Source organism: Engystomops pustulosus, chromosome 10, assembly GCF_040894005.1.
Source record: "Engystomops pustulosus chromosome 10, aEngPut4.maternal, whole genome shotgun sequence".
NCBI classification, from domain to species: Eukaryota; Metazoa; Chordata; class Amphibia; order Anura; family Leptodactylidae; genus Engystomops; species Engystomops pustulosus.
This window is the reverse complement of record NC_092420.1, coordinates 83,782,932-83,810,503: the sequence shown is the minus strand read 5'-3', so window position 1 is coordinate 83,810,503 and position 27,572 is coordinate 83,782,932. Positions and strand designations below refer to the sequence as shown.

Genomic DNA, 27,572 nt, shown 5'->3' with positions numbered 1-27,572 from the left:
ATCCAAGTCCTGGCCTCCGTGTGCAATGAATGTGATGTGGCCACCAAGTGTCTGTCAGGAGTGTATGGTCTCTATGGGAACGCAGGAGGGTAAATATAGCATTTTCTTCAACCCTCCCCCACCACCTTTAAGGCTGCCCCTTTAATTATTTTTTTAAGCAGAAACTCCCTTTAAATTAAGCTATGTTACAAAGGCTTGGCAGGTGCATTGGCAGGTGCGGTGCTGTTTCTTTTTTAATCTTGGACAACCCCATAACTTTTTGACCTTTATTTATGAATTCCAATCAACTCTGATCAATTTTAGCAATAAATTTGAGGAATGCGACACTAGGGGAATGAACGGGCTGTGAGTAAAAATATATATGTTTTATATGTGAATTTTAAAGTTTAAAGGGGTTGTCCACTTTCAGCAAATAATTGATATAGCTCATGTAAGGACAAGTTCTACAATTTTCCAATATACTTTTTGTATCAATTCCTCACAGTTTTCAAGATCTCTGCTTGCTGTCATTCTACATGTTTACTTCCGGTGGATAGAATAACAGCTTGTGCGTATGCGTGTCTACGACATAACCATGGACAGATTTCTATCCACTGGAAGAAAACAATGAAGCTTCCTATGGAATGACAGCAAGCAGAGGTCTAGAAAACAGTGAGGAATTGATACAGACAGTATATTGGAAAATTGTATAACTTTTCATTACACAAGCAATATCAATTATTTGCTGAAAGTGGACAACCCCTTTAAATGTTGATCTTTTCTCACATATAAAACAAACCTGAACTGGTGTGCCAGTGGCTTGCAGTAAGTAATGCAGCGCTGCAGTGTAAAGCATGGAAGTGGTTTGGACCCATTAGTTGATGTCGCTGAGCTTTAGTTAATGAACTGCGCTTCTTTCTAAAAGAGTAGAGCTAAAAACCAACCAAAACAGAACAAAGCATCCAATATATAAAACTATAAGCGGTGATAACAGCCATCATATAGTCAGATAATAGTCATATAATCCCCTAGCAGCAAATACATAATCCATAGTGGAGCAGACAGTGCTGAGGCCCAATCTGGCCCTTGAGCACACCTTACCCCCCTTGTATATATTTTCATATTTTGTATCCTGGTGCTATGTATGTAACTATTGTAGTATTATGTGTATATGTATATGATGTGTATAACTATTGTAGTATTATGTGTATGTGTATATGATGTGTATAACTATTGTAGTATTATGTGTATATGTATATGATGTGTATAACTATTGTAGTATTATGTGTGTGTGTGTATATGATGTGTATAACTATTGTAGTATTATGTGTGTGTGTGTATATGATGTATGTAACTATTGTAGTATTATGTGTATGTGTATATGATGTGTATAACTATTGTAGTATTATGTGTATGTGTATATGATGTGTATAACTATTGTAGTATTATGTGTGTGTGTATATGATGTATGTAACTATTGTAGTATTATGTGTGTGTGTATATGATGTGTATAACTATTGTAGTATTATGTGTATGTGTATATGATGTATGTAACTATTGTAGTATTATGTGTATGTGTATATGATGTGTATAACTATTGTAGTATTATGTGTGTGTGTATATGATGTATGTAACTATTGTAGTATTATGTGTGTGTGTATATGATGTGTATAACTATTGTAGCCTTGTATTATCTATGGGTGGATGTTGGTGCCACCTAGTGGACACATAGAATATTGTTTTGTACAGTTGAGGAATTTTATTCCATGGCTCATACATCTCAAGAGAAGGATGATATTCCCCCATCTGTCACTAATAACTATGAAAAGCATCATTATCTAAGAAGATTTTCCAATATGGACGAAAATCTCTTTTCAGATGCTGCCTTGTCCCTTGTAGACCCCCCTATAAGACTGAATAAGGACATGTATTCTGTTCTGCGTGAGAAAATGTCACGGTACTTGTAGGGTTACTCTTGTTGAGAGTGATCTCGCTGTGGGTGTGATCCCTTTTATTTAATGATGCTGTTATGCTTCATTTATTCTGTGGTACCAATACAAGGAACATGTGTACTTACTGCCAGTTTTCCAACAGATCAAACAGCTCAGAGCTAAACCCACTAAAATGGCATGATATGTAGGAATATCACAGTACAGGGGTAATACACACAGTGATGTCACAGTACAGAGATAATACACACAGTGATGTCACAGTACAGGGATAATACACACATTGATGTCACAGTACAGTACTAATACACACAGTGATGTCACAGTACAGGGAAAATACACACAGTGATGTCACAGTACAGGGATAATACACACAGTGATGTCACAGTACAGTACTAATACACACAGTGATGTCACAGTACAGGGAAAATACACACAGTGATGTCACAGTACAGGGATAATACACACAGTGATGTCACAGTACAGTACTAATACACACAGTGATGTCACAGTACAGGGAAAATACACACAGTGATGTCACAGTACAGAGATAATACACACAGTGATGTCACAGTACAGGGATAATACACACAGTGATGTCACAGTACAGGGATAATACACACAGTGATGTCACAGTACAGGGATAATGCACACAGTGATGTCACAGTACAGGGATAATGCACACAGTGATGTCACAGTACAGGGATAATGCACACAGTGATGTCACTGTACAGGGATAATGCACACAGTGATGTCACAGTACAGGGATAATGCACACAGTGATGTCACAGTACAGGGATATTACACACAGTGATGTCACAGTACAGGGATAATACACACAGTGATGTCACAGTACTGAGATAATACACACAGTGATGTCACAGTACAGAGATAATACATACTGTGATGTCACAGTACAGGGATAATATGCACACAGTGATGTCACAGTACAGGGATAATATGCACACAGTGATGTCACAGTACAGGGATAATACAAACAGTGATGTCACAGTACAGAGATAATACAAACAGTGATGTCACAGTACAGGGATAATACACACAGTGATGTCACAGTACAGTACTAATACACACAGTGATGTCACAGTACAGGGAAAATACACACAGTGATGTCACAGTACAGAGATAATACACACAGTGATGTCACAGTACAGGGATAATACACACAGTGATGTCACAGTACAGGGATAATACACACAGTGATGTCACAGTACAGGGATAATGCACACAGTGATGTCACAGTACAGGGATAATACACACAGTGATGTCACAGTACAGGGATAATACACACAGTGATGTCACAGTACTGAGATAATACACACAGTGATGTCACAGTACAGAGATAATACATACTGTGATGTCACAGTACAGGGATAATATGCACACAGTGATGTCACAGTACAGGGATAATATGCACACAGTGATGTCACAGTACAGGGATAATACAAACAGTGATGTCACAGTACAGAGATAATACAAACAGTGATGTCACAGTACAGGGATATTACACACAGTGATGTCACAGTACAGAGATAATACAAACAGTGATGTCACAGTACAGGGATAATACACACAGTGATGTCACAGTACAGGGATATTACACACAGTGATGTCACAGTACAGAGATAATACAAACAGTGATGTCACAGTACTGAGATAATACACACAGTGATGTCACAGTACAGAGATAATACACACTGTGATGTCACAGTACAGGGATAATACACAGTGATGTCACAGTGCAGAGATTATACACACAGTGATGTCACAGGACAGGGATAATACACACAGTGATGTCACAGCACAGAGATAATACACACAGTGATGTCACAGTACAAGGATAATACACACAGTGATGTCACAGTACAGGATAATACACACAGTGATGTCACAGTACAGGGATAATACACACAGTGATGTCACAGTACAGGGATAATACACACAGTGATGTTACAGTACAGGGATAATACATGCAGTGATGTCACAGCACAGGGATAACACACACAGTGATGTCACAGTACAGGGATAATACACACAGTGATGTCACAGCACAGAGATAATACACACAGTGATGTCACAGTACATGGATAATCCACACATGATGTCACAGTACAGGGATAATACACACAGTGATGTCACACTACATATATAATGCACACAGTGATGTCACAGTACAGAGATAATACACATAGTGATGTCACAGTACAGGGATAATACACACAGTGATGTCACAGTACAGGGATAATGCACACAGTGATGTCACTGTACAGGGATAATACACACAGTGATGTCACAGTACAGGGATAATACACACAGTGATGTCACAGCACCGGGACAATACACACAGTGATGTCACAGTACAGGGATAATGCACACAGTGATGTCACAGTACAGGGATAATACACACAGTGATGTCACTGTACAGGGATAATGCACACAGTGATGTCACAGTACAGGGATAATGCACACAGTGATGTCACAGTACAGGGATAATACACACAGTGATGTCACAGTACAGGCATAATACACACAGTGATGTCACAGTACAGGGATAATACACACAGTGATGTCACAGCACCGGGACAATACACACAGTGATGTCACAGTACAGGGATAATGCACACAGTGATGTCACAGTACAGGGATAATGCACACAGTGATGTCACAGTACTGAGATAATACACACAGTGATGTCACAGTACAGAGATAATACACACTGTGATGTCACAGTACAGGGATAATACACAGTGATGTCACAGTGCAGAGATTATACACACGGTGATGTCACAGGACAGGGATAATACACACAGTGATGTCACAGCACAGAGATAATACACACAGTGATGTCACAGTACAGGGATAATACACACAGTTATGTTACAGTACAGGGATAATACATGCAGTGATGTCACAGCACAGGGATAACACACAGTGATGTCACAGTACAGGGATAATACACACAGTGATGTCACAGCACAGAGATAATACACACAGTGATGTCACAGTACATGGATAATCCACACATGATGTCACAGTACAGGGATAATACACACAGTGATGTCACACTACATATATAATACACACAGTGATGTCACAGTACAGAGATAATACACATAGTGATGTCACAGTACAGGGATAATACACACAGTGATGTCACAGTACAGGGATAATGCACACAGTGATGTCACTGTACAGGGATAATACACACAGTGATGTCACAGTACAGGGATAATACACACAGTGATGTCACAGCACCGGGACAGTACACACAGTGATGTCACAGTACAGGGATAATACACACAGTGATGTCACAGCACAGGGATAATACACACAGTGATGTCACAGTACAGGGATAATACACAAAGTGATGTCACAGTACAGAGATAATACACACAGTGATGTCACAGTACAGGGATAATACACACAGTGATGTCACAGCACAGGGATAATACACACAGTGATGTCACAGTACAGGGATAATACACACAGTTATGTCACAGTACATGGATAATCCACACAGTGATATCACAGTACAGGGATAATACACACAGTGATGTCACACTACATAGATAATACACACAGTGATGTCACAGTACAGAGATAATACACACAGTGATGCCACAGTACAGGGATAATACACACAGTGATGTCACAGTACAGGATAATACACACAGTGATGTCACAGTACAGGGATAATGCACACAGTGATGTCACTGTACAGGGATAATACACACAGTGATGTCACAGTACAGGGATAGTGCACACAGTGATGTCACAGTACAGGGATAATACACACAGTGATGTCACAGTACAGGGATAATACACACAGTGATGTCACAGTACAGGGATAATACACACAGTGATGTCACAGTACAGGGATAATACACACAGCGATGTCACAGTACAGGGATAATACACACAGTGATGTCACAGTACAGGATAATACACACAGTGATGTCACAGTACAGGGATAATGCACACAGTGATGTCACTGTACAGGGATAATACACACAGTGATGTCACAGTACAGGGATAATCCACACAGTGATGTCACAGTACAGGGATACTACACACAGTGATGTCACAGCACAGGGATAACACACACAGTGATGTCACAGTACAGGGATAATACACACAGTGATGTCACAGTACAGGGATAATACACACAGTTTTGTCACAGTACATGGATAATCCACACAGTGATATCACAGTACAGGTATATTACACACAGTGATGTCACATTACAGAGATAATACACACAGTGATGTCACAGTACAGGGATAATACACACAGTGATGTCACAGTACAGGGATAATACACACAGGGATGTCACAGTACAGAGATAATACACACAGTGATGTCACAGTACAGGATAATACACACAGCGATGTCACAGTACAGAGATAATACACACAGTGATGTCACAGTACAGAGATAATTCACACAGTGATGTCACAGTACAGGATAATACACACAGTGATGTCACAGTACAGAGATAATACACACAGTGATGTCACAGTACAGGGATAATACACACAGTGATGTCACAGTACAGGGGTAATACACACAGTGATGTCACAGTACAGGGATAATACACACAGTGATGTCACAGTACAGAGATAATACACACAGTGATGTCACAGTACAGAGATAATACACACAGTGATGTCACAGTACAGGATCATCATATACATCACCATATACATTGTCACATACATCATCATACAGCGCCTGCAGCAGACTAGTGATAACCCATCCGGCGTGTGGAACATGAATGAATCGATGAGGGCACACAGACTTGTCTCCACCCCCTTGACTAATACAATGGCCTCATGTTCTCTGTAGTTCTCTATGTAACACTTTGTGCTGGGGAAGTGGCAGCTATACATAGAATACACTAGTAATGATGACGGCTATAATGGCGCCGTGTGCACATTCTGAGAATGAGTGTAACTAATGAATTATTCATACGGCTCATTACCTGCGCCGGCCCGGACCACCCATTAGCACCCAGCCCCCGGTCCTTACCCACACAACACCCTTTTAAAGTAAAGCGGCTACAAGGTAAACACAGGCCGCGTTCTCTACCATTTATTGTAATTACATATTGTAAATGGCAGGAACCCGAGGCCACGGCCAAGTAAACAATATAATTATGAAAAACGAGGGGACACCTCGGACAGGGATGATCTATCTCCAAGGGGGGGAGGGAGAAGAAATTCGGAAAAGATTCACTAAGCAAAAACATCTGGAGATTTGTCAAGGTGAAGGCTGTCCCTGAGGATCCATTCATTAAGCAGGGGCCCCACGTGGTGAATAGCCCCCTGTGCGCCCCCTCTGACTGCTGAGAGGTTATTGATGGGCGTCACGGACGCTTTACAGCAGGCGACATTTTTTTTACGGATCTCGCTGACTTTAATCATATGAAGATCGTTCAGGGCAACAGTCGTGATTAAAGGTTCTGGGTAAATGAAGGTCCAGGTTATATAGATGTGTTGTGTCGGCAGGAAGAGGAATGGGCGGCCGGGACGCGCTCTATCTTTTTTTTAGTTGATAACAGTGTGTGAGAGGTTATAGTATAGCAAGGAAGTTATTTGTTCCTTTAAGAACACATAATAATAATAATAATAATAATAATAATAATAATAATTCTTTATTTATATAGCGCACACAGATTACGCAGCGCTGCAGAGTTTGCCAAATCGGTCCCTGTCCCCAATGGGGCTCACAATCTAATCAACCTACCAGTATGTTTTGGAGTGTGGGAGGAAACCGGAGGACCCGGAGGAAACCCATGCAAACGCAGAGAGTATTATACCCCTGAGCTGCACTCACTATTCTGCTGCTGGTGCAGTCACTGTGTACATACATGACATTACTTGTCCTGTACTGATCCTGAGTTGCATCCCGTCAGATGTCCCTTACAAGAATTGCAAATCATTAGATCCCTGTAATACTGAGAAGTCACTATTTTAATATAAACTATATGTCAGCACCTGTCCAGCAACCGCACAACCACAACCAGGCTTGGCGCTAGCTGTCAGACTCGGTTAGTGGTGGCAAACTCACCCTGCGACGTCCCTGCGGGCTAAGGCCCTGCCTAAAGTAGATAAACCGCCCTGACAAGGGCAAACCCACTATCAGGAACCTAACTGATGGTCCTTGAGCGACCCTACAAGACGACAGGAAAACCTACTTCGTCTAGCAGCTGCTGGATGGTGGAGCGGACAGGTACCAGGAATGCAGGTATAGGTCACTGTTCACACTTAACAGAAACCGACACCAGACAGACAGGAAGATGGGGTCACACTAGGAGATAAACGATACTGAGGGACAAACAACAGATACAGACAGACAAGCGGAGTCAAACAAACCGGGTCAAAACCAAGATGGCGGCAAAGGTACAGAATCGTACAGCACATAGAATGGTCGGAAAGGAAAGCAGAAGTCACTACACAGAATAGCAAGAACCGCAATAGAAAGAGCACTAGACATCACAGGAGACCAGCAAGGTCTGATGGGAGTAGCAGGTATATAAGGCAGTTCCCGGACACGCCTCCACTGGTGGAACTGTCCATCAGGCTAGTAACCCTTGCTGGGCAGGACTGAAATACAAGCAGGATGTGGCTCAGCTAATCCAAGCCACAGTTCACACACAAATTAACGCCACCTATTCTGCCAACTGCGGATAGAGGGACGTTTTGGCGCGGACATTACACTATATATACAAACTATAAAATATAATAATTTTATATAGAGGCAACTAAAGAGGATGAGGTAGAATTAGAACTTAACCACTAGGTGGCAGGCCAGTCCCACGAAATAAGGAAGGATTCTGATTGGAAAGTAGGATCTTTTTTTTTTTTTTTTGGTGATGGTCCTGAGTGACGACTGACTGTGTGCATGACAGATCCTAGGAAGTTATAATATTGGGACCTTGAATGTTTTACTATATATTATATGTTATTACTTTGTGCACATGATATATATATATATATATTTTTTGCCTGTTATTGACTTGTTATGATTGTTGTGATGGCTTCTGGTGGCTCGGCTGTAATAAATCCCTATATGTTTGTTTTATCTATGCCGGGCCCTCTTAGCTGCTACGTGTGTGTACGGCCTGTGTTTAGATGACTTTGTGATAAATTATGCAGCTTTGTAATGTTGTAAAATAAACAGGCGAGATGTAATGAACACCGCGGATGAAAGATGAAAAACTAAACAGCCAAATCAGAAATTAGAAGCTGCATGCTTACTTCTGTATCTGCCGGAGTCTGGCTAGTCAGGCCACTAGTACTAGTCCTAGTGAGAGGTGACAGTGCTGCCCTGGAGGTCCCTGAACATGTTATAGAGGGGTTCACACCAAAATACACTAGAGAATCTGCATTAACTGCAGACCCTATATGTTTTTGCGTTTCCATTTTCCAATCCACAGCTTGTTATTTTCCCATTTACAGAGCCATATGGGGGTTTGCTTTTTGCAGGACATATTGGGGGTCATTTATTAAGGGCCCGATTCGCATTTTCCTGACGTGTTACCCAAATATTTCCGATTTCCCCTGAATTGCCCCGAGATTTTGGCGCACGCGATCGGATTGTGGCGCATCGGCGCTGGCATGCACGTGACGGAAATCGGGGGCGTGGCCGAACGAAAACCCGACGGATTCGGAAAAACCGTCGCATGTAAAACAAAAAAAGTGTTGCGGAGCTTGCACTTACCTTCACTAGGAATAGGCCAGTGAACTTGAGTGCGTTCCAATGCTCTTCAGCGCAGCAGCGCCACCTGGTGGACGTCGGAGGAACTGCCTTAATGAATCCCGGTCGGACCCGAATCCACCGCAGAGAACGCGCTGCTGGATCGCGAATGGACCGGGTAAGTAAATCAGCCCCATTGTTTTTTCCGATCAGCATCATTTAAAGGGAATCTGTCGCCAGGACGGTCATTTTTACATGATGACAGGTTCCAATAGCCTCTGACATGTTGATTTCAAATATGCCTCTGAATAAGGCTACATTCACACGACAGTGTGCCCGCTTTACTGTAGCACGGTGGGCACACATCGGTGCTCGGGAGGGAAGGGAGCTGCTCACCCCCGCCCCTCTCCACAGCGATATATGGCACAATGTATTACAAGGAAAGATAGGATATGTCCTATCTTTCTCCCTGGTACGGAACGGTACAGCGCTGCATGTGTGCTGCACCTTACTGCTCCCATACGGCCCCGTGCGCCCATTGCTGTCTATGGGGGACGTACATATTTGCGTATTTACGTCGGGAGGGAGGGAGCAGGGGAGAGGCTGAGGGAAAGGGAGGGCAGTGTGTCGGGAGGAGGGATTGAGGAGAAGACTATTTATGCTGTTTGCCCTCCCCTGGGACTCACCACACACTGCTGGCAGGGAGCCAGGTAATGTTAAGACAAATATTAAAAAGTAGTGGATTTATTTACATACTCAACAAAGGCATTTTTGAAATCCAAAAACCAGAGGCTATTAGATCCTGTCATAATGTAAAATTGACCTTCCTGACTAATAACAAAAAATGTGAAAAAAGCGCTTTTTTTTCCATCCGTTTTTTAATAAGGGGTCAAATAGTTTGAGCCTTTACCAAAATATGTTATAAATATGTACATCATCAATCCATGACCATTTTCCAGGTTCAGAGGCAGAGGGTGCATTTACTTTTGCAAAGATGACAGGCTGCGGGGGGTGGGGGGTGGGGTGGGGTGGGGGGAGCTCTTACCTCCAACAATCATATCTCTTGATCTGTGGCACTTTGAAACACAGTTCTGGTGCCCTATGGAGAAGCACTTTATCTTTGATAAAAATAAGAAAAAATGTTTTTCTAGGTTCAAGAGCTTTGACAACATTGGCATGTATATACATGCTATCTGCACGGAGCATGTGCATAAGATGTACCATATTTCTAGGACTATAAGACGCACCCCATATTTAGTTATTCAAAAAAAAGAAACATATATTTAACATAAATTAAACGGGTATTCCCACGAAGACAAGATTCTTATATGTACTCAGGATAACAAAATAACACATTCTATAATTCACTGTTATGAACAAAAATACATTTCACAGATATAAGTCCAACCTGTCTCTATCAGTACTGGTGTGTACAATTTTGACTGCCCTGGGATCCGACCATAAATTTACTGGCTTAGGGTCAGGCATGGCAGATTCTACTCATGAATAGCTTCTCATATCTGCTCGCTGCAGTGTGATCTCTTCATCGACCCCTCCTCCTGCATTATAAGACCAGCTCAGACAAACAGACTCAGACTTCCTGCCAGCAAGCAGCGTCGTGAGGAAGCTAAGTCTACAAGCTACAGATAAGATCTTTGTAGCAGGGGAAGGAGTTATAGCAGTGCTGAGAGTGTCATTGTGTATTATATTCATCTCATTGATCTCATCATTTCTCAACTCTGATCAGTCTCATCTCTCTTTTTCTATATTAGTAGAATGTTCAGAAACTAAATAAAAGTGTAGATAAAACCTGTGCCCTGATAATCTAAGCACATTGTCAGCACACAGCATCTCATAGCACAGAGGGATCATGAAGTGTCTGCTTACAGAGTCCCTGCTCACATTCTGGAATCTTACACTGACCATCACTGAGTGATAGGAGCTAAAACAGCAATAAACAGGATTAAAATTCGAGAATTTTCTTTCACGGGAAACCCCTTTTTGGACACACACAAGCACAGCGAGCCAAGCTCTGCCACATCGATACACCCACACACAACTTTAATACAACTATAAACCCACACACAACTTTGATACAGCTATATACTTACTCACAGCTCTGCTACTTCTATACACTGACACAAAACTCTGCTACAGCTATACACTCACACACAGTTCTGCTGCATCTATATACACTCATGCACAGCTCTGCTACATCTATACACTTACACACAACTCCGCTACATCTATACACTCACACAAAACTCTGCTACAGCTATACACTCACAACAGCTCTTTTGCATCTATATACACTCATGCACAGCTCTGCTATATCTATACTCTCAAACACAGCTCTGCTACATCTATACACTCACACAAAGCTCTGCTACAGCTATATACTCACACACTGCTCTGCTACATCTATACTCTCACACACAGCTCTGTTGCATCTATATACTCACACACTGCTCTGCTACATCTATACTCTCACACACAGCTCTGTTGCATCTATATACTCACACACTGCTCTGCTACATCTATACTCTCACACACAGCTCTGTTGCATCTATATACTCACACAATGCTCTGCTACATCTATACACTCGTGCACAGCTCTGTTGCATCTATATACTCACACACTGCTCTGCTACATCTATACTCTCACACACAGCTCTGTTGCATCTATATACTCACACACTGCTCTGCTACATCTATACTCTCACACACAGCTCTGTTGCATCTATATACTCACACAATGCTCTGCTACATCTATACACTCGTGCACAGCCCTGCTACATCTATACACTCACACACAGCTCTGCTACATCTATACTCTCACACACAGCTCTGTTGCATCTATATACTCACACACTGCTCTGCTACATCTATACTCTCACACACAGCTCTGTTGCATCTATATACTCACACACTGCTCTGCTACATCTATACTCTCACACACAGCTCTGTTGCATCTATATACTCACACACTGCTCTGCTACATCTATACTCTCACACACAGCTCTGTTGCATCTATATACTCACACACTGCTCTGCTACATCTATACTCTCACACACAGCTCTGTTGCATCTATATACTCACACAATGCTCTGCTACATCTATACACTCGTGCACAGCCCTGCTACATCTATACACTCACACACAGCTCTGCTACATCTATACTCTCACACACAGCTCTGTTGCATCTATATACTCACACACTGCTCTGCTACATCTATACTCTCACACACAGCTCTGTTGCATCTATATACTCACACACTGCTCTGCTACATCTATACTCTCACACACAGCTCTGTTGCATCTATATACTCACACACTGCTCTGCTACATCTATACTCTCACACACAGCTCTGTTGCATCTATATACTCACACACTGCTCTGCTACATCTATACTCTCACACACAGCTCTGTTGCATCTATATACTCACACACTGCTCTGCTACATCTATACTCTCACACACAGCTCTGTTGCATCTATATACTCACACAATGCTCTGCTACATCTATACACTCGTGCACAGCCCTGCTACATCTATACACTCACACACAGCTCTGCTGCACAGGTTTAGGCTCAGATGGCTTACATTTTGGGCCCCAGATAATTGACCCTGTGTTCCATTTATAGTTTCAGGGTCCCATCAGGGAAGTTTAGTGTGACTGTTTTTAGGGGGTACAAGGAGGAGAAGGGGCTCCAATTCACAGAAAAAAACTCTCCTCCCTTCCCAGGTGCAGGGAATTCACTGTTCCGGATTATAATTCTGTGGCAGATGGGGGTGGGCACAAAATTTGCAGGTCAGGGCCCCCAAACTTCCTAGTGGCAGCCCTGTATAGTTGATGTGATGCACAACCTCCTCCTATGACAAGACATTCCCCATGATTGCTGTATACAGGAATGAGCCGGGCCTGAGCCGACAGACGATCCAAGCCTGGACAGATGGAGAGGTGTAATTTGTAAAAACATTTTCTCTGGCACATAAAACACTATTGATGATGACAGTCGGATTTCACATCGCTGGAGCCGCGCCAATGCCCGACACAAATTCTTATTTCATATCATTATTGCTCTGGCGAAATTTACTACTCGCAAGATGGGAAGATCTTGATGTAGAATTATGACGATGCTGCCTTTTCTGTCCTTTTTAAAGGGATTGGCCACTTTAACTCATGTTTTTTGTAATGTGTGTGTAAGTGCGGGGGCAGGATATAAGATAATTTACCAATATACATCTAGTAATAGTTCTGCTCCGCTTTCTTCATATGTTAAGTGATGTCCCCTGTATTTTACCTCATCAGCCAGAGATTCCTGACCATAACATGGCTGCAGATGGAGGGTCATGTGATCTCTATCTGTCCATGAGCAATCGCCCTGCCAGGACCTTATGATAGTATTCAGAAATATAAGATTTTCCTTGCAGTTTCTCCGGTTGTCACATCTTTGTCATCTCTGGTCCTTCATTTGTAGAACCAGCTGTACATGCATCTTACTAACTACTCGGTCAACAAACACAACGAGAACTTTGAGCGGGATGAGACCGAGGATCGAGGAAGCAAACGCTCCATCCGATGGTTTACCGAATTCCTCCGTGCCAATGACCACGACGTGGCCAAGTTTTGGAATGACATTTCTGTAAGGCCGTGTGTTTTTTATTGTATAAGCATTTAAAGAAAATCTACCATTTGCTTTTATTCAGTATGAACCAAACATACCTTGAGAATGCTGTAGGTACACTGACGCAGAAACATATCTTGTTTAATCCCTGAACAAAGTGGTTTTGCTAAAAAAACAATGATAAAATTATCTTCAGTGGAGCCTGCGGACCAGTGTTTCACCCCCTCCAGTCTCATATTAAAGACTTGTCCTATGAATCAACCATTTATATTGTTTGCCTTAAAAAAAAAACCCTTTAAGAGGGTCATTGACAGCTTGAGGATTCGAGCAGAGACAATGGGGCACATTTACTTACCTGGTCCCTGCGCAATCCCCGATCTGGAATGTCCGCCCATCTGCCACGATTCACTAAGATCGTGCGCACGATATCCTGCGCACCAGGAGTTCACCTTCTTCCTCCTGGTGCATGTAAGTGCTTGGCTTGCGACACAAATTGAATTGTTAAATCAGTCCGGTCGCCCGACGGCACGCCAACCTCCCCCCCCGATTTGTGTCACATGAAAGCCTGCGCGATTGCGACTCAAAACGATCGTGTTTGACACAATCCCCAGCCTGAAAAGTCGGGAAACACAACGAAAATGCACCCACGGGACCCTTAGTAAATAAGCCCCATTCTCTCTGAATTACTAGCCCCATCAGGAAGGGTATGAAATGTTCATTCTAGCATTACTTATTTTATATAAAAATTTGTATGTTTACCTCTAAGAAAAAAAAAATCTCTTCCAAAGGCATATGCAAATGAGCTGAGAAGGGTCAATTTTTTTCACATAAGATGAGTCACTTTCAGAGGCTGGTGGGGGGAGATCACTTCAGATGCCCCTATCTTGGGCTCTATAACATTTACATGGATTGTTCAATTCAAAATGAGAATCTCAAATTATTTAAGGATTGTGGATCTGTCGGCTGTAACAGTGATACAGGCGGCTAAAGCCATATGAATGGAAATAGATCTTATACTGCAGCTTTTATGTCTTTGGCTGCTGGTATCTCAACTATAGCATAGGGAACCACAAGGATGAAGTGTTTTGAAAGATGAGTTTCTATTTTTTGCAATGACACCAGAAACATGAGCCAAAGACAGGGTAATCCCCTACAGTCTGTAAAAGTGACTCTTCTCTGCTCATTTGCATATGAGGTGATTTTTCTTTAGTTAAATGGCAAGATTTCACATATAAGAGGGAAAAAGATATTTTATACCCTTTCTGAGGGGGTGTCATAGACACTATAGGCCCCCTCTCAGCGAGGACCCCATAGGAGCATCATTAATTTTCAGGTATGTTTTTCACTGTATATGGAAAAACTAATCTCTCTTTTTGTTTTCTACCAGGAATTAGTTGTAAAAACTCTAATAGTAGCTGAACCACACGTGCTCCACGCTTACCGGATGTGCCGGCCCGGCCAACAGCCCGGTAGTAACAGCGTCTGCTTTGAAGTTCTCGGCTTCGATATAATTCTGGATAGGAAGCTGAAACCCTGGTTGCTGGAGGTGAGACCATCCTACTGCTGTCATGTTTAAGTATTTATATCAGCATATTAACAAACTCTGTAAAAATTGGGGCTTTTAAGTCCCTCCCAGGGACCATCTGACCTGCAAGAACCACCCACTTTGGGGCAGGGTTTTCATAAATCCCACCCCTTTTTCTGTAGATGGTGGAAAATTATGAATAGGTGTCTTACCCAAATCAAGGAGACTGTGATATTTCGGCAGTATATGGAAGTACTATTTTGGCATAAGGTGGTATTATTTAGATACTGTATGGCGGTATTTTGGGGACACTGAATGTTGGTATAGTGTGGGCATTGCATGGAAGTATTCCTCTTCGTAAGCAATAATGCAAATACTTGCAGTAGGTGCAATAAATAATTTATTATTAATACAGCTCCAGTATTGGTCACATATATCTTACAAATTGGATGTAGCACAATCCCACATTCTCACACTTTATTTTCCCTTCCTCCATATTCTGTGCTAATATCTATTTGTTGGGAAAGTCAAAAATTGATGATAGAAAGGAGGGAATATGACTGCAGGATCAGATTATGCATGATATGTTTGCTGTCTGTTGTCCAGGATTGTAGCTGGACTTAGAACACTTTGGTACACTCCATTGTAAGATACACCCTCTGCACAGGGGTTGATTAAGACTGCCATGGGCCCAGGACTTTATGAATATTATAGTCCCTACAAGTCTGGAATCACTTCCTACATATTTTTCTCGAATCAGCTACATCGGGAATGGGGGATATGTCCCTTCTGCCTGCATCAGTGGTTTCAGGACCTTTGGTGGGCCAGAAATGTCTTTGGTGTATTGAAAGCAGGAACAGTTGTACGAGGATTTCATGGGTGAAGGTCCGTCTGAGTATACATTTTGGAGAGTGGTTTTTGATTGCCATGGGCCCCCTTGGGCCCTGGGCTACCGCCCAAACCCCCTGTGTTATAATCCGCTACTGCCTCTGCTCTGAGTAAGAGCTGTAGCAGGCTTCAGTTAGATAATACATCAGAGAGGAGGGGCTGGGGAGCAGTATGAATGCAGAGATCTAAGAACACATCTCTCCAGGGACAACATCTACAGCTTCCTGCAGCTCTTTGTGGTCAGACTCCTGATAGACTCTCTGTAATAGTACCCTGTCACCTCTTGGTTCATGTATATATTAAGCTTATAATCTTTTAGGTGAAGTAACCCGTATCATAAGCTTATCAATCCAAGAAAAAATCTTGTTACCGAATGCAGGCCAATCTTTATTTCATTTTTGTTATGCAAATAAGGATGTGACTCAATGAGGGGCGTGGCTGTTATGTGGAACCAACCCTTTGCACTGCCCAGTGTCTTCCACGTCTTGTGCGTTGATTAGCAATCCTCTGGACAAGAGGGAGTGCACTGGACCTTATAGCCACACCCACAGTGCACAGAAATACTAATTTGCATATGCCTATAAACAAGGCATTTCACCTGACGTTTGACATTGGTTAGTAGAATTTAGAAGAATTCCGGAAGAGCTACATGTATTCATTCATTGGAATCTTACATTTCCATTTGTCTGTTAAATGTGGTAATGGATAGTGTCTCAAAATTACAGATCATGACTGCTCTTTAATATGGGGGTAGGGTTTGGAGGGGTATTTAAAGGGGTGTTACTGGCTATTTTTGGTTTTAATAACTAGAATAGGTGATCTGGCAATCCCCAATGAACAGCTGTTTGAATACATTCAATATACAGACAAGCATAGCACCATACACTGTATTACCAAATTACTTAATTGATTCACTGTAGGTATATATCGAGAGTACGGCCAATGGTAAAACCTAACTTTTATTAATATTAACTGATAAAAGGATAAAGACTCCTAAACTATATAAGTGTGTATAAAGTTACAATTCAGATCCTAGAACAGACTGATGCATGTCGATGCCTGAGGATCTGACAGATATAGGTGGGAGGCTAAACCAGCTATTTGATAAGACAGAGACAATAGCCTAAGCTAGTGCTATTACAGCACTCTCACCACTAGGCTAAAATGATGTATGCTCTATCTAAAGCTAGCACTCCTCAAGATAGTATTAAAATCCGACGCGTTTCCTGAACACATTCATCAGGGATCTGATATTTGGTTTGTGTGGTCAGCAACTGTATCCACATATTGTGGATTAGATTATATGGTTGACCACATTGTTAGTAGAACACATATAGATGGCGTGTCCCCGCATAGATGTCAGCGGCAGCCGCCCGCGGGGAACGCCGGATATATATTACTAAAACCCCGCCCCCCTTGTGACATCACGTCACGGTCTCTGACCAATGCGGGGGCGCCCAGGGAACGGGCCTCCCCGCATCGGATCCTCTCCCTGACGTCATTGGACGTTACAGCCAATGGATAAACCAAAGCATCCGCCCACCCCCGATCATGTGACCGGAGGCGGGATAGAGCCCGATCATGTGACCGCGCGTCATAGAGAGGTCCAGAAGGGACCGCCCCAGCTACGCGACTCACTTCCAATTGGCTGTTCGGGATGAAGGTAAACACACAAAGATGCGAGGCCGCTATTGCCAAGGTGAAATGGCAAAAGAGGGGGGGATATATTGATAGTAAGTAAGGGAAAAAGAGTACACTCGTCTTTCAGTGTACCTAGCCGGTAAGTATAGCCTACACCTATATAGGTAGAAATGATAAGAAAATAAATAAAATGGACGGTGATATCCAATATGATAATGGATCCGCAAAAGGATGCTCCGGTATTTGCCAATTGGAAGTGAGTCGCGTAGCTGGGGCGGTCCCTTCTGGACCTCTCTATGACGCGCGGTCACATGATCGGGCTCTATCCCGCCTCCGGTCACATGATCGGGGGTGGGCGGGTGCTTTGGTTTATCCATTGGCTGTAACGTCCAATGACGTCAGGGAGAGGATCCGATGCGGGGAGGCCCGTTCCCTGGGCGCCCCCGCATTGGTCAGAGACCGTGACGTGATGTCACAAGGGGGGCGGGGTTTTAGTAATATATATCCGGCGTTCCCCGCGGGCGGCTGCCGCTGACATCTATGCGGGGACACGCCATCTATATGTGTTCTACTAACAATGTGGTCAACCATATAATCTAATCCACAATATGTGGATACAGTTGCTGACCACACAAACCAAATATCAGATCCCTGATGAATGTGTTCAGGAAACGCGTCGGATTTTAATACTATCTTGAGGAGTGCTAGCTTTAGATAGAGCATACATCATTTTAGCCTAGTGGTGAGAGTGCTGTAATAGCACTAGCTTAGGCTATTGTCTCTGTCTTATCAAATAGCTGGTTTAGCCTCCCACCTATATCTGTCAGATCCTCAGGCATCGACATGCATCAGTCTGTTCTAGGATCTGAATTGTAACTTTATACACACTTATATAGTTTAGGAGTCTTTATCCTTTTATCAGTTAATATTAATAAAAGTTAGGTTTTACCATTGGCCGTACTCTCGATATATACCTACAGTGAATCAATTTTGAATTAAGAGAGGTGAATAAATTCCCATTTTTTCTCAGTGAATCAATATTTAGAACCGTCTTCACTTATCTCCTCTGGGGGAATGGCCGGTTTTGTTTTTGCTGATCCCTGTACTGACAATTGGACAAGTGATGCGCAGAATGTGTTCTCTGAAGGTGAATTACCCCCCTCAGGACACTCCATCTTTTTAAAAAGTGCCTTCAATTCCCTTACCAAGACCTATAAGGAATATATTAGATCATGGTGGGAAATACAGAGCCTTGAGAATTATTTGAAACATAAAATTGTGCCTAGGGGCCTCAGAATCCCCATTACCCCTTCCCACGACTTAAGACCCCCAATATTAAGAGTAGGTGGGAAGAAGAGGTTACTGCATCCTCTTTGCGCTTGATGAATATTCTTTTGGAAGAAGAGAAGGTGGCCTTTAATAAAACAAGCGAACTCTTACAGAATGAAATTGTGAATGTCAGAACATTGAAGGACTCTGTGAGCTTTGACAAAAAGGACAGGGCTCTACAGCAGTCTATTGAAAGGTTTACATCTCAAATAAAAGAACGCAAACACTTTCAGTTTCAACGAGATCTGCAGGAGTTCAAAGATAGGAGAGCATATGACTTCCTGTCACAAGCCCAGATCCCTATTACAGGGAAAAAGGGGGTAGAGGTATCAACCTCAGAAAGTGATACCACTGACTCTGAGTTCCCAAGTAACTCTCAATCTCCAAGGGGGCCTGGGAGGACTCAGCGCGGTGGGAGAAGGGGTAGACCGAGAGGTCGTGGAGAGCCTAACAGAGGTACCCGTGGGGGTTTTTTAGCCACCAACCCCCCAATTTCGGGATACCTGCTAAGGGGGGATCAAGGACCATCAACAAAAAAGTGATTATGGATAAGGACAGTGATAAGTGCATCATTAATCTGTCCTCACATTCTCTAGACAAGGCAGAGATGGATCTTTTAAGTAAGGGATTGTCATTTGTACCATCTGTACGCTTTGACCTATTTTCATGGGTCAAGGATGTGCACTTATTTGCAAGAAAATTAAAATGGAGAAAGTTCTTCAAATGTAATGACCGCAAGAGATGCATTGATTTAGGGGTAAACGAATCTGACCTGGGGGATTTTGACACCTTAATGGACCTCTTTGCAGAATCCGAGAGAGAACCAGGCTTAGGCCCATTCACGTCCCTCAAAGAGAAAAGCCTTAAAAATCCAGCTGTGGAATCCACGCATGTCGATGTTTTTGTGGATCTTGTCACGGAGGAATTAAAAAACCTCGAAGGTGTTATGCATGACCCCTTTAATAATCTTAATTCCAAGGAAAGAATGGCCCTATTGAACCTAGAAAGGAACGATAGGGTCATCATAAAACCCTCGGACAAGGGGGGCAACATAGTTCTGCTTGAAAGGGCAGACTATGTAAACATGTGTGAAAATATCCTCCTTGACAATGAGGGATATCGACCCCTTTCATCAAATCCCACAGCCAAATATTCAAGGGAACTCAAGAGGATCTTGGATGAGGCACTACATGAGCATCTCATTAGCCAACAAGAACATGAGTTTCTGTTCCCAAAATTCCCCACTACTGCAACATTTTATGGTCTGCCCAAAGTCCATAAGGGGTTCCCCCCCCTAAAGGGACGACCCATTGTGTATGGGATCAACAGCCTGACTCAGAATATTAGCCTCTACGTGGACCAAATTTTGAGACCCTTTGTCACGAGTCTTCCATCTTATGTCCGTGACACTACCGATGTCCTCAAACAGATCGAAGGGATCACGGTAGACGATAACACCTATCTGGCCAGTTTGGACGTGGAGGCCCTCTACTCCTCCATCCCTCATGATAAGGGATGTGAGGCAGTGGAGGCATTTCTGAGTACAAGAGGCAATCAGTTTAATAGACACAATGGGTTTGTGGGGGTCCTTCTCAAGTTTATTCTTGAGAAGAACATATTCCTCTTTGAGAGTAAGCTCTTCCACCAGCTGAGGGGGACAGCTATGGGGAGCCCAATGGCCCCCAGCTACGCTAATCTCTACCTCGGCTGGTGGGAGGACCGCATAGTATTCTCAGAGGAACTAGCCAACTGGTCATCCCATATCTCCATCTGGCTTAGGTATATAGATGACGTGCTCATTCTATGGTCATCCACCCCCGCAAATTTTGAAAAATTTGTCCAGGCGCTAAATGTTAATGATTTGGGCCTCAGATTCACGAGTGACATCCAGGAACAATCAATTGCGTTTTTGGACATTCGCATCTCAAAGACTTTCAATGGTCACTTACAGACAAAAGTACACAGAAAGGACACGGCGACTAACAGCCTATTGTCACCCCTTTCCCCTCAAAAGAGGGATACCGAAAGGGCAGTTTCTCAGATTACGACGCAATTGCAGCCATGTCGAGGATTTCCTGTCGCAAGCTAGAGATCTGAGTGACAGGTTTACACAGAGGGGGTTCCCTAGAAGGACGGTAACAAAAGCCTTCCAACATGCCTTGACCTCCAGACGTGAAGAACTTCTAGTCCCGAGAACTCGGGGAAGTGACAACACTTTACGTCTGATTGGCACTTTTGACGTACAAGCAAACTCTGTGAAAAAGATCCTTGACAAATATTGGCGGATTTTAAGACAGGATCCTGACTTGAGAGACGTTCTTACACCCTTTCCATCAGTCACCTATCGCCGGGGTAAGAACCTGCGCGATAGGCTTGTACATAGCCATCTGGAACCACCAAGAGGACCCCGTACGTGGCTTTCAGAGAGGACCGGGACTTTTAAATGCGGCAATTGCAGCGTGTGTCCCTTGGTCCAGGGAGGTAATACTTTCCAAAGCGCTAGTAATGGAAGAAGTTTCTCTATACGGGATTATGCGAACTGTAGGACGGAGGGAGCTGTTTATATGCTTACATGTCCATGTCCCCTTAACTACGTGGGCAAAACCCATCGCCCCGTCAAAATCAGGATCCAAGAACACGCTGGGGACATTAGGAATCAACGGACCACCACAGTGGCTAGACATTTTGCCAGCTGTCATAATAGCAATCCACAACTGCTAAGGTTCCAAGTCATAGAGAAAGTCAGACCACCCAAACGGGGGGAGAACTGGGACAGGCTGATCCAACAAAAAGAGACCAAATGGATCTTTACCCTTGACTCAGTCGACCCCAATGGACTTAATGAATGTCTGTCTTTTGTTAGTTTCCTATGACCAGTGTGTCCCTTAGGCAGTGGTAATCATAGTTGTCTCTGGGATGAGCTTTTTATTCCCTGTGATTCCCTTCGATACCGTGTCTTTTCTCTCTCATCATTTATACTTTATTATCTATGAATTTCGCCAATCTCTTGTCCTATGATTATTATTATTATTTTCTTGTTCTCATAAATGCCTTTTACCCCTAACCAATACCGGAGCATCCTTTTGCGGATCCATTATCATATTGGATATCACCGTCCATTTTATTTATTTTCTTATCATTTCTACCTATATAGGTGTAGGCTATACTTACCGGCTAGGTACACTGAAAGACGAGTGTACTCTTTTTCCCTTACTTACTATCAATATATCCCCCCCTCTTTTGCCATTTCACCTTGGCAATAGCGGCCTCGCATCTTTGTGTGTTTACCTTCATCCCGAACAGCCAATTGGAAGTGAGTCGCGTAGCTGGGGCGGTCCCTTCTGGACCTCTCTATGACGCGCGGTCACATGATCGGGCTCTATCCCGCCTCCGGTCACATGATCGGGGGTGGGCGGGTGCTTTGGTTTATCCATTGGCTGTAACGTCCAATGACGTCAGGGAGAGGATCCGATGCGGGGAGGTCCGTTCCCTGGGCGCCCCCGCATTGGTCAGAGACCGTGACGTGATGTCACAAGGGGGGCGGGGTTTTAGTAATATATATCCGGCGTTCCCCGCGGGCGGCTGCCGCTGACATCTATGCGGGGACACGCCATCTATATGTGTTCTACTAACAATGTGGTCAACCATATAATCTAATCCACAATATGTGGATACAGTTGCTGACCACACAAACCAAATATCAGATCCCTGATGAATGTGTTCAGGAAACGCGTCGGATTTTAATACTATCTTGAGGAGTGCTAGCTTTAGATAGAGCATACATCATTTTAGCCTAGTGGTGAGAGTGCTGTAATAGCACTAGCTTAGGCTATTGTCTCTGTCTTATCAAATAGCTGGTTTAGCCTCCCACCTATATCTGTCAGATCCTCAGGCATCGACATGCATCAGTCTGTTCTAAGATCTGAATTGTAACTTTATACACACTTATATAGTTTAGGAGTCTTTATCCTTTTATCAGTTAATATTAATAAAAGTTAGGTTTTACCATTGGCCGTACTCTCGATATATACCTACAGTGAATCAATTTTGAATTAAGAGAGGTGAATAAATTCCCATTTTTTCTCAGTTACCAAATTACTTACCAAGCATAGCACCATGCACTGTATAGTGGCTTTGCTTGGTATTGCAGCTCATCCTTTTTTACATATCATATGACACATGGATGTGCTAGTTCTGGGAAGCAGCATTAAGTGGAGGACCACACTTTCGGACTGGCCCACCAGAGTGCCAGAGGATCCTCCGCAGGGCCCATCCTCTAACCCGATACAAGAGATCAGAGATACAGCAGAAAACAACCTATTGGGATGCTACTTTGGGATATTTGATAGGGGAAGATATAGAGTGATATCTATAAGGAAGATATACAGTTCCTTAGTGGGCTGTATGAATATTATGGCCCCTACAAGTCAGGAATCACTTCCTACATCTGGTGCTAGAATCAGTTTATTGGGGAATGGACGATGTGTCCAGGCCCGGCGCCAGCACCCGGCCAACCCGGGCAAGTGCCGGGGCCCCGGGGTACTGGAGGGGCCCACTCGGGCCCCCGGATCAATTGTACCAGTGTCACTATAAGACACTGGTATAATTGATCACCATCCGGATCGATCGCTTTTCTGCCTCTATGCTGCGCTGGTCGGGAGCGCAGCATAGAGGCAGAATCTGCAACTCACCTGTCCCGGTTCCCACGATGCAGCGCTCCGCAGGGTATGCGACGGCTTTGAAGCCGGCGCACATGATGACGTCATCGGATCACGTGTCCCGGCTTCAGAGCCGGCGCGTACGGGAGGCCCAGGCCGAAGACAGCTGAAGGCGCTGCTCCGGGGGAACCAGGAAAGGTGAATTTTTTCTTTTTTCTTTTCCGGAGGGGAGTCAGGGTGTCCGCGGGGGGGCTGGGGGTCAGTGTGTATACAGGGGGAGAGGGGGGGGGGTGTTAGTGTGTTAGCAGGGGGGGTCATTGTGTCCACAGGGGGAGGGGGGGTTTCAATGTGTCTGGAGGGGGTCATTGTGTCAGCAGGGGGGGGGTTCAGTGTGTCCGGGTTCAGTGTGTCCGGGTTCAGTGTGTCCGCAGGGGAGCGGGGGGTTCAGTGTGTCCGCAGGGGAGGGGGGGTTCAGTGTGTCAGCAGGAGAGGGGGGGGGGGTTCAGTGTGTCCTCAGGGGAGGGGGGGGGGTTCAGTGTGTCCGCAGGGGGGGAATCAGTGTGTCCCTGGGGGGTGGGGGGGGATCAGTCCCCAGGGTCAGTGTGTCCGCAGGGGGAGGGGGCGCATTGTGGCCACTGGAGGGCGGTCCAAGGAGGGGCCCACTAAGGCTCTGTCGCCCAGGGGCCTACTAAAACCTGGAGCCGGCCCTGGATGTGTCCCTTCTGCTGCTTTCATCTGTGGTTTCAGGACTTCTGGAGGACCTTGAAAGGTCCATTAATGGCTCTTGTGTACATGTGTAATGAGAGCAGGAACGGGTGTAAGAGGATTTTATGGGTGAAGGTCCTTCTGTGTATAAAATTTGGAGGGTGCTTTAGGTATCCATGACCGGGCAATGGCTGAGTTCAGGGCATAGGAGAAACACCCAATACACCTCGCCTGACCACCCCCTATCTAAATAACGACACAGACACATGAGTAGTTGGAAAGGTGAATGGTCACAGCGTTTTATTTCAAATTCTTGTTAAACAATCTGTAAAATATAAAACATTGTTAAAGAATACAATAGATAATATAGTAACACTTGTAAACGTAATAGCTGAGCTCTTGGCAACACCCCGAATTGGTACCGTATTCAAATAAGACTTCAAATATCAGCATTGTCTCACAAAACCATAAATTACGCGCACAGCGCGCGAGGACCACAACCCCAGCTCCACTAGCCGCCAACCTCCTAGCTAAAATGGCGAAAGAGGATGTGGCCCTAGACCAACCAAGTGGAGACAATGCAACCCACCATTCCTCCTGGATACCATCCAAGGGGAAAATTACCATAATTTCTTCCACAACTCCACCTTCCTTACTTCTTGTGGCTATATTTTACCAGCCACCAATTTGTAAATCACCGCTGGCTGTTGCCAAGAACCCGCCAAGCATGGCGACTTGACCCCTTAAGCCACCATGCTCCCCCACAGCCGCACACAAAACTCAGCTACTTCCGCCAGGCTGTAATTAAAAACATCCAACCCCACTTCAGTTAGGTGAACACCATCCGGTCCTGTATAGGACCTGTCAGCATCCAGCATCTTGTGCCTCACCACCAAACCGCCATTCAATCTGACAAACTTGGCCACACTTCTGTGAACCTTCACCCGAGAACACCCGACACAGCCTTCCTCCACTTCTCTCTCCGTATCATGTCCGACCACACTATTAGCATCTTTGGATGCGAATCCCACAGGCACAATATGTCTCTCTTAATCGTCTTGATCAAAGGTCGCATCGGGAAGCTGCCAACGTCATTACCCCCCACATGCAAAATCAAAACATCAGGGGGACCCCATCTCTTAAAACATTCTTGCAGTTTTGGCCGCACTCTACACCATTTTAGGCCTCGAAACCCCATCCAGTGCACATTCACCTGCTCAGGATTCATGCCCAATGACCTACCCAATAGCCGCAACTTCGCCCTTCTTTCGGCCCAGTAAACAAACGAATGGCCAAACACCCAAATTATACATTTCGCAGTCCCTGAAGAAAAACATATTACTAGAACAGCAAATTAACTTTGAAACTCAACCCAACCATATTCCTACTTCCTCCTCCAAAGGCACGCTCATCTAAAACTCGAGCAACCGCGGCCTGACATACGATTTGAATCTATGTGACTCCCAGCGTCCAATCTTCCTTATTTCATCCTCAGAGAGCCCCCACCTCCCTGCCTCTGTCGCCGCGCCAATTCTAAAAGAGTGCGAGCTATATTCTTTTGGACATAACCCCAGCCGCTCAACGCATCTCCTAAACACTGACACAAATTGAAACTTAGACAATGACGTACCATCTTAATGCACCAGCAGTGACCTCCTCGCCTGACCCCGCACAACCAGATACTCCTCATACACCGAAAACCGGACAGCATACGCATTCCTGCAGCCTGTACAACTTAATCAAAAACCCTTTTCCCTTCACGTCTGTCTTTGATCCAAACAACCAGATTCTCACCGATGTGTGATCCAACACCACGTGCCTACTCTGCACACCCCCTTCCGTCTTTTTGCTGCCACTAACTAGCTCACCAATCCTAAACGCCCCAAAAAAGGCCCATGAATAAGCCAGCGTGAACAACCGGCATTCATACTCGGACCTACAAACCCCATGTAGTTGCTGCACAATCCCCAGTAGCAGCTCAAACGACACCGGCCGCCTACCATCTGCTCTCACCCCACCTTTCACAAAACCTTTTGTGGCTTGACGGATCAAAAATGCCTGGGTTGCATCACCCCCCCCCCCCAATGAGCTTGAAAAGGAACGATAATGCCGCTAACGTCCTATGAACTACCACCCCAGACACCCCTTTATCAAAAAGCGCTGCCATAAAGCAGAATAATTGTTCTGAGCGGTCCCTCAACAAACCATCCGCTCCCCATTAATCAATAAACAACAACCAATCTTTCCAAACCTTCTGATAAGACCCCCACGTGGATGGAGCCAATGACCTTTTTATCCAGTGCATAAACTTTACCACACCAGCTCCCACAGATGTTCTGGGCAAGGTAACGGCTCCTTCGCAGCCTCTGGCACCAGCTCTCGGAACCTGTCTAACTGCAAGCGGGATAGCGCATCAGCGATGTTGTTATCTACCCCTGGAACATGCACTGCCTTAAACAAAATATTCCACTGCAAGCACAACAAAAGCAGATGCTGCAGCAGCTTGATAACCGGGGGCGAAGATGCAGTCTGCCTCGATATCACCTCCACCAC

The 27,572-nt window shown here is 44.2% G+C and overlaps 1 protein-coding gene across 8 annotated transcripts in view; it reads left to right on the top strand.

Annotated features, from left to right (window-relative positions):
* Positions 1 to 27,572, top strand: part of TTLL7 (tubulin tyrosine ligase like 7) — a 174,080-nt gene that overhangs the window by 47,557 nt on the left and 98,951 nt on the right. For all 8 annotated transcript variants that reach the window (XM_072127476.1, XM_072127473.1, XM_072127475.1 and 5 more), the window contains exons 8-9: positions 14,127 to 14,291; positions 15,661 to 15,819. In XM_072127476.1, the coding sequence (XP_071983577.1) occupies positions 14,127 to 14,291; positions 15,661 to 15,819 (324 nt within the window). The remainder of the gene's footprint in view (positions 1 to 14,126; positions 14,292 to 15,660; positions 15,820 to 27,572) is intronic.